The sequence below is a fragment of the Salmo trutta genome, chromosome 33, assembly GCF_901001165.1.
Source record: "Salmo trutta chromosome 33, fSalTru1.1, whole genome shotgun sequence".
In the NCBI taxonomy this organism is placed as follows: Eukaryota; Metazoa; Chordata; class Actinopteri; order Salmoniformes; family Salmonidae; genus Salmo; species Salmo trutta.
In genome coordinates this window covers 10,648,112-10,657,583 of record NC_042989.1, presented here as the reverse complement: position 1 = coordinate 10,657,583, position 9,472 = coordinate 10,648,112, and the positions used below count along the sequence as shown (strand labels likewise).

The following is a 9,472-nucleotide window of genomic DNA, read 5'->3' as shown; positions in this document are numbered from 1 at the left end:
AAACAGCATGATCATAACACAGGTGCACCTTGTGCTGGGGACAATAAAAGGCCACTCTAAAATGTGGAGTTTTGTCACTCAACACTATGCCACAGATGTCCCAAGTTTTTGAGAGCACGTGCAATTGGCATGCTGACTGCAGGAATGTCCACCAGAGCTGTTACCAGAGAATTTAATGTTCATTTCTCTATCATAAGCCACCTCCAGTGTTGTTTTTAAGAATTTGGCAGTACGTCCAACCAGCCTCACAACGGCAGACCACGTGTATGGCGTTGTGTTGGCGAGCAGTTTGCTGACGTCAACGTTGTGAACAAAGTGCCCCATGGTGGCGGTGGGGTTCTGGTATGGGCAGGCATAAGCTATGGACAACTAACACATTTGCTTTTTTATCGATGGACATTTTTATGCACAGCGATACCGTGATGAGATCCTGAGGTCCATTGTCGTGCCATTTATCCGCCGCCATCACCTCATGTTTCAGCATGATAATGCACGACCCCATGTCGCAAGGATCTGTACACAATTCCTGGAAGCTGAGCATGTCCCAGTTCTTCCCTGGCCTGCATTCTCACCAGACATTTCACCCGTTGAGCATGTTAGGGATGCTCTGGATCAACGTGTACGACTGCAGTGTTCCATTTTCCGCCAATATACATTAACTTCGCACAGCCATTGAAAAGGACTGGGACCACATTCCACAGGCCACAATCATCAGCCTGAAACTCTATGCAAAGGAGATGTCGCGCTGCATGAGGCAAATGGGGGTCATACAATATTCTGACTGGTTTTCTGATCCACATCTCTTACTTTTTTTTTTAAGGTATCCCAGTCATGTGAAATCCATAGATTAAGGCCTAATGAATTTATTTCAATTGACTGATTTCCTTATAGGAACTGTAACTCAGTAAAATCATTACATTTTTTACATGTTACATTTATATTTTTATTCAGTGTACAGTGTATATATAGCCTTCCTGTATTTTGTTTCAATCAAAGCACATTCTGCCTAGTGGTACGTGTTGAGTTTTGGCTGCATTCATTTTTTTTGTGGGAATTTTCAGTTAACCAATCCAAAAATCTTAAAGAATAAGGTGGTGTTTTTGGTGTAGCAGTAAAATTTGATAATCCAGAAACGAGAGAGCCCATGTGTGGCTGTTTTTATGAAAATCTGTGAATATTTGGCCAAGGAAACATTTCTGGTTGGTCTCAGGGAATGTGAAACCATTAGGAAAGGAGACTTCTAAAACAGGGGTTGGGTGAAGTTGGAGCAAATATGTGGAATGAGCGTGGAGAGCCTCACAAATTTGTTGAAATGACCTTATCGTTCAGTCTAATACAGCTATTTATTTTTGAAGCTCTTCATCAGAAGCACGTTTTTGTAAGTTGTTTGGCCTAACTGTCCTCTCCAAGTTTAGCTGGAACTTAGCCCGAAAGGATTTGAGAAATATGATTGTTTGACCGATAGGCCTATGACATTGGCCTACGTCTCGTCTTCCACTGTGCAGATATAAGATCGCAACAACGATTGGAGAGACTGGTTCAAATGTCTGACTGAAATACGAGACAAATCTACTTTTTTTCTAAATTAGTGGCGTTTGAATTTGTTGTTACAATGCAGGACCTGATTGTTTGGTTCTGGGACAAGGGTCAAAATGCGGGATTGTCCCGCACAATCCGGGACATGTGGTCCCAACTACCAGGGGCCCCCCACCCAGAATTATTATTTTTGGGAAACCTGCTAAACTTCCTGTTATTCTACACATTTTGCCATGAGCTTGAGACAAAAGGTTGCAGTTTCAAAGCTAATTTCCTGCAATTCTACACATTTTGCCATGGATTATTACATGTTCATATGCTATCTGGGGGGGCCACGATCCTAAAATCCTACAAAAGCGCGGTCGGTAATCCTGCCCCGACTGTGCTTTAGATCAAATCAGATTCCACATCCACTTCCTTCTCACGCCCCCTTTCTGCAATGTAAGTTGCCTATTCAGCATATTACCAAATTGCCCTATAACGCTAGCCCTTTGCCTCCCATGCAGTCAGGTGAGTCAAGTGTTCATGCTGTAAATCCCTTACTCCAATGGTTTCAAAGTTCACTTCTGCATTACTGGACAGGAGAAGGATCCCCCCCCTAAAATCTGCGAGATGGGTAGAGGAGAGTCTCTGAGATTTATTCACATTGTGCATCAAAATCTCAATTGATAAGGATACTTTAGAAGGAAGGTAAGCCAAGAAGCCATATCTTTCTTCCTATGAGCTTACGATTCTCTCATGTTAACTGTATAACTCCAGATTTGTCTTCCGTGATTTATTTACATTATTCAAGAGATAATGCTTATTATACTCTATCTACTGTATGTGTTGACAACAGGTTCATGATAAACACTTGTTTACCTTACAAAAGCTTTCTTTTCCAAAACAAGGCCACATAATACTGCTACATTACTGATACTGTGTGATACCTAAAGTCTTATCATGCCAGTATTTAGTACGTCCTGTGTACTTCACAGTATGTATATTGTTTTTAACTTTGTTGCATGTTCAATATATATATTTTATGAGGTACTGCTCATTGTTGTAACTACAGTTAGTTAGTATGACCAGACACCAGTGTCTTAGCTAGTTACTGAGTAAGGTTTCTTTTTTTCATTATAACGGCTGTCACATGACTTGGCTCAGATGAAGGATTCCAATGTTGAGTTGAGACAGTTTTAACACTGAAATGTATTCTTCTCAGAGGACGGAGAGAAGGAAAGGTTTGTCCGGTATAGTGTCCAGTTTGAATGTATGTGGGAATAATAGCCTGTATTGTTACTGTAAAGTATAAGTAAGCACCAGCTAAAACCTACTACATAAAATGATGGATTTAGTTTATCTTAGTCCAAAAAGTACAGTTGAAGTCGGAAGTTTACATACACCTTAGCCAAATACATTTAAACTCAATTTCACAATTCCTGACATTTAATCCTAGTTAGGATCACCACTTTATTTTAAGAATGTGAAATGTCAGAATAATAATAGAGTGATTTATTTCAGCTTTTATTTCTTTCATCACATTCCCAGTGGGTCAGAAGTTTACATACACTCAATTAGTATTTGGTAGCATTGCCTATAAATTGTTTCATTTGGGTAAAACGTTCTGGGTAGCCTTCCACAACCTTCCCACAATAAGTTGGGTGAATTTTGGCCCATTCCTCCTGACAGAGCTGGTGTAACTGAGTCAGGTTTGTAGGCCTCCTTGCTCGCACACACTTTTCAGTTCTGCCCTCACATTTTCTATGGGATTGAGGTCAGGGCTTTGTGATGGCCACTCCAATACCTTGACTTTGTTGTCCTTAAGCCATTTTGCCACAACTTTGGAAGTATGCTTGGGGTCATTGTCCATTTGGAAGACCCATTTGCAACCAAGCTTTAACTTCCTGACTGATGTCTTGAGATGTTGCTTCAATATATCCACATAATTTTCTTTCCTCATGATGCCAACTATTTTGTGAAGTGCACCAGTCCCTCCTGCAGTAAAGCACCCCCACAACATGATGCTGCCACCCCCGTGCTTCACGGCCAGGGTGGTGTTCTTCGGCCTGCAAGCCTTCCCCTTTTTCCTCCAAACATAATGATGGTCATTATGTCCAAGCAGTTCTATTTTTGTTTCATCAGACCAGAGGACATTTCTCCAAAAAGTATGATCTTTGTCCCCATGTGCAGTTGCAAACCGTAGTCTGGCTTTTTTATGGCGGTTTTGGAGCAGTGGCTTCTTCCTTGCTTAGCGGCCTTTCAGGTTATGTCGATATAGGACTCGTTTCACTGTGGATATAGATACTTTTGTACCCGTTTCCTCCAGCATCTTTACAAGATCCTTTGCTGTTGTTCTGCAATTGATTTTCACTTTTTGCACCATAGTACGTTCATCTCTAGGAGACAGAACGTGTCTCCTTCCTGAGCGGTATGACGGCTGCGTGGTCCCATGGTGTTTATGCTTGCGTACTATGATTTGTACAGATGAACGTGGTACCTTCAGGCGTTTGTAAATTGCTCCCAAGGATGAACCAGACAATTTGTTTTCTGAGTTCTTGGCTGATTTCTTTTGATTTTCCCATGATGTCAAGCAAAGAGGCACTGAGTTGGAAGGTAGGCCTTGAAATACATCCACAGGTACACCTCCAAGTGAAATAATCTGTCTGTAAACAATTGTTGGAGAAATTACTTGTCTTAAACGACTACAGTTTGTTAACAAGAAATGTGTGGAGTGGTTGAAAAACAAGTTTTTATGAATCCAACCTAAGTGTATGTACATTTACGACTTCAACTGTAAATATGTTGGCAATAGCAGACTTCAAACACAGTTCCCAGTCCAGAATATGAGCTGGCATTGCCCTGTGGATACAAAGAGCATGCCATGATCCGGATTATATTATCTATAAAGCCAAGAATTTTTACAGTCCTGTTGAATGGGCCAGTAAAAGAAATGAGGCGGTATAAAACTATATGATCAGCAGGGTTAGGTTGGACCAACTGTGATAATCTCTTCAGATTCACCGAATTGACACAGTCCAAAGACAGAACTATTTCACTCTGGACTCAAACCATGGGGATCGGGAAAATCATGTTCAGCCACCTGACATAGACGTTGCTTTTCAGGCTGATTTACAAACGGACTACCTTACAGCAATTGCGAGTACTGTTTAGTGTTCCAACCAACAAATAGTTTGTTTTGAAGTGACACAAAATATGGAGATTGGAACGAATACTCAAAACTTTGCATTGAGCGGTGTACTGTAGGCTGATTTGACAAGGAATGGTAGTGAGGTTGATATTGCTCTCTCCCTACAGGTGAATATATATATGTGTGAATAGATATATATATAACCGTCAGGATGGACGGGGAGGAGTTCGAGACAGGCCGTATTCAGGTTCTTCAGGAGCAGCGTATGGCTGTCCAGAAGAAGACCTACACCAAATGGATGAACAGTGTCTTCACCAAGAACGGGGTAAGATGAATGGATGAAAGCAAATGGCCCTCTGAGACTATAGTGGGTGTCAACACCCACTGCTTCTCCCTCAACTGTTTAGGGTTTAAACAACGGCCTGGCTCACTGCCTAGTCCTGCTGCTTTTGTGGAAAACGCCTTTTGTAGTTGTTTTGGGGTAAATATTTTGCTGTCATTGTTCTTCATGCGTATCAGCTTTTTAACTGTCATGCCTTTTAAGTACCGTGCTTATCAAGTGTCTAAAAGTAATGTTATACACTAATCACATACTCTTGGTGCTGGTCAAAAGGTTCAACTTACCAAAGACCACACTTCACAAGTGTGCCTGATAACCTCTCCTTAGCAGCTGGCTGACCTCCGAGTCAGCCCTTACAAAAAATATTAGTTTTTAAACTGCAGTAAAAGTGCACTAACTGCAATCGACTCTGGTATTTTAAAGGCAGTAATTGCAGAATAACCTAAGTGTACTGAAGTTGAACTGCACTGTAACTGCAGTTAAACTGTAAAATTACTGCAGTAAAAAAAGTGTCATTTTGGATGCAGTATTTGCAGCATACTGCAGGTATTCTGCACTCTGTCTGCAATCTTCTTTCATAAAGGAGACCTCAAAGTGTCTGATTAGCCACTATCTGTGAAAGCTGTAACAACATGTTGAAGCTTAACAAAATCATAATTATCTCACAGACACTAATCAGCTGTTGGCTCTGAGGTAATATTGACTAATAGCAATGTAATAAGGAAATAGATCTGTGGTAGATCAGTGCCAGCAATATTTGATTAATCCAAAATTTGATTGAGATTTAACTGTGAAATTTGTTCCAATTCGCTACATTACATTCTATCCATTCCTCTGAGATGTACTCAATGTGAGCCTGATGGTGCAAAACTGAATGTAATTGGCAAGAAACTCAAGTTATTCAATTCAATACACCTTTATTCATCCCCTCAGGGGCAATTTAGATGGGTAGGGCTATGGCTTCTTATCGCCAAAACTGAGGATTGAACTAGCTGAGGGGACCGTCATGCTTTATGGACTCCAGACGGGTAACAGTGCTGATGCTTGGTTAATATGTAACCTCACTTTATCATCTATGGCAGGGAGGGGGGAGGGAGGGAGGGATGGGGAGAGACAGAGAGAATCCAAGATCTGGCATAAATATTGCACCAGCCAGACACACAGGAAGGAAAGAGACTCTTTTTATAGCATTAGCTTTGTTTAATGTTCCATTTCTAGGGTAAGATAACATTGTTATTCAGATCCCATCAAGTCAGATCTCTTCGAGGAACTGAAGGTAACATAATTGGTCAGAATATGGGCACTGTTCTTTCTTCTATGTCCCTCTTTTTCCTACATGGGAACAAGGCATATAAAGGTTGTTCACACCCACACCATGTGAGTCAGATGCATGGTTCACCACATGTATTTGAAATGCTTCCTCTTCCCTTTCCTCCTCTCTCTGTCTCTCTCCCCCTGAGTGTTGTTCTGTCGAAATCAGCCCATAAGCAACATTTGCCTTGCATATCACGGTAGTGGAAATGTTGCATGGCAGGCAGAGGCCTATAGATAAGCCTTTGACTGGACACCACTTTTCTGGAATTACCCATACATAAGCATTTCACTGTAAGGTCTACCTACACCTGTTGTATTCGGAGCATGTAACTACAAAGAGAACCGGATCACAAACACACCAAGTCAACCTGAATCTGTATTTACAGTACAGCATCATGTATTGCCAACTACTATGGTCATTGTCATGACATGGCCATAGGTATTTTGGTATTTTATTAGGATCCCCATTAGATGTTGCAAAAGCAGCAGCTACTCTTCCTGGGGTCCACACAAAACACTAATCATAATACAGAACATCATTAGACAAGGACAGAACTACATGCATTTTTAAAAAGGCACACGTAGCCTACATTTTTTATTTTTTTTATTTAACCTTTATTTAACTAGGTAGGCAAGTTGAGAACAAGTTCTCATTTACAATTGCAACCTGGCCAAGATAAAGCAAAGCAGTTTGACACATTCAACAACAAAGAGTTACACATGGAGTAAAACAAACATACAGTCAATAATATAGTAGAAAAATAAGTCTATATACAAAGTGAGCAAATGAGGTGAGATAAGGGAGGTAAAGGCAAAAAAGGCCATGATGGCGAGGTAAATACAATATTGCAAGTAAAACACTGGAATGGTAGATTTGCAGTGGAAGAAATTAGAAATAATGGGGTGCAAAGGAGCAAAATAAATACAGTAGGGGAAGAGGTAGTTGTTTGGGCTAAATTATAGATGGGCTATGTACAGGTGCAGTAATCTGTGAGCTGCTCTGACAGCTGGTGCTTAAAGCTGGTGAGGGAAATAAGTGTTTCCAGTTTTAGAGATTTTTGTAGTTCGTTCCAGTCATTGGCAGCAGAGAACTGGAAGGAGAGGTGGCCGAAGGAGGAATTGGCTTTGGGGGTGACCAGAGAGATATACCTGCTGGAGCGCGTGCTACAGGTGGGTGCTGCTATGGTGACCAGCGAGCTGAGATAAGGGGGAACTTTACCTAGCAGGGTCTTGTAGATGACCTGGAGCCAGTGGGTTTGGTGACGAGTATGACGCGAGGGTCAGCCAACGAGAGCGTACAGGTCGCAGTGGTGGGTAGTATATGGGGCTTTGGTGACAAAACGGATGGCACTGTGATAGACTGCATCCAATTTATTGAGTAGGGTATTGGAGGCTATTTTGTTAATGACATTGCCGAAGTCGAGGATCGGTAGGATGGTCAGTTTTACGAGGGCATGTTTGGCAGCATGAGTGAAAGATGCTTTGTTGCGAAATAGGAAGCCAATTCTAGATTTAACTTTGGATTGGAGATGTTTGATGTGAGTCTGGAAGGAGCGTTTACAGTCTAACCAGACACCTAGGTATTTGTAGTTGTCCACATATTCTTAGTCAGAACCGTCCAGAGTAGTGATGCTGGACTGGCGGGCAGGTGCGGGCAGCGATCGGTAGAAGAGCATGCATTTAGTTTTACTTGTATTTAAGAGCAGTTGGAGGCCACGGAAGGAGAGTTGTATGGCATTGAAGCTCATCTGGAGGTTAGTTAACACAGTGTCCAAAGAAGGGCCGGAAGTATACAGAATGCTGTCGTCTGCGTAGAGGTGGATCAGAGAATCACCAGCAGCAAGAGCGACATATCAATGCAGTCACAAACTATCTAATAGGTCAAATAGGGGAGAGGCGTTGTGCCGTGAGGTGTTGCTTTATCTGTTTTTTGAAACCAGGTTTGCTGTTTATTTGAGCAATATGAGATGGAATGAAGTTCCATGCAATAAGGGCTCTATATAATACTGTACGCTTTCTTTGAATTTGTTCTGGATTTGGGGACAATGAAAAGACTCCTGGTGGCATGTCTGGTGGGATAAGTGTGTGTGCCAGAGCTGTGTGTAAGTTAACTATGCAAATAATTTGGGATTTTCAACACATTGTTTCTTAAATAAAAAAAAGAGGAGTTGGCTATAAAGCACCAACAGATCTGGGAACAGGCTAAAGTGCTCTATGCTGTACTGTAAAAATCGACAAAGACCTGAGCCAGCAGGCGTGCATACTGTAACAGTGATGTATAATAACCAGTGTAATGACATAATGGATGAGCCCTGGCCTGGTACCCCTCCCAGCCTCCCACCACCTTGGATCCAGAAAGACCAGGGCAGACCAGGCCTACTTAGGCGCTCCGATAATTACCCCTCGAGGAGAGGCAGTCAGCAGACCTGAGTTCAAATACTATTTGAAATCTTTCAAATACTTTGAGCAATTGTTCTTGCCTGCCTGGAGTGGTGGGTTTTGCCGTTTTGGGACTAATGTATTGGTCCATTAAGCCAGGCAAGCTCAATCAATCACAGAAAGTATTTGAAATGAATTAGAATAGTATTTGAACCCAGGTGTGGCTGTCAGGAGGTAAAGCAATCTGTTCTGAGACATATGATTTCCCTGGCGTCTGGATTAGGGAGTGGCTGTCACACTGGTCCAAGAGGATAGGTTCAGGAAAGGGCGGGAAGGAGACAAGAGAGGTCGGGGGGAGGGAGGGAGCGAGGGGAAGGGTGCTTGTCTGAGTCACACTTTAATGGAGCACAGTGGCAGCAGGCCTAACTAACAGGCCCCAATGTCAGAGCAGAGCCTCATAGCCCTGGCTGCAGCTGGCTGACTGGGCTGGAGCCAAGCTAACATTTCCTGCACCTCCTAACCCAATGTCTTAAATTTACACAAGTCAGTGAAAATAGACACCCCAGTATGTATGAGAAAGTGAATTGGATTTTTGCAGAAGTGAAGGTGATGACGATTTGATCATAGTTTCCTTCCTGACTTGCACAATCTGTGAATAAAATGTTTCATCACATCCACTAATCATATTTCTAAGAAAGAGATGAGCAGGTTTAGAGCTTTACTCTAACTAGAGCTGGGTGATCAGGTGACGTCACAGAGGTGCAGTCTCATGA

At 42.1% G+C, this 9,472-nt stretch overlaps 1 protein-coding gene across 2 annotated transcripts in view; it reads left to right on the top strand.

Moving 5' to 3' along the window:
• The first annotated feature begins 1,913 nt into the window (after positions 1–1,913).
• sptbn5 (spectrin, beta, non-erythrocytic 5) overlaps positions 1,914–9,472 on the top strand; it is a 67,732-nt gene continuing 60,173 nt past the window's right edge. The window contains exons 1-2 of one of the 2 annotated variants that reach the window (XM_029729765.1): positions 1,914–2,226; positions 4,834–4,991. In XM_029729765.1, the coding sequence (XP_029585625.1) occupies positions 4,878–4,991 (114 nt within the window). In that variant the 5' untranslated portion in view covers positions 1,914–2,226; positions 4,834–4,877. Of the gene's footprint in view, positions 2,227–4,535; positions 4,992–9,472 lie in introns of those variants that run through there. The other variant, XM_029729766.1, reaches the window with a different exon arrangement.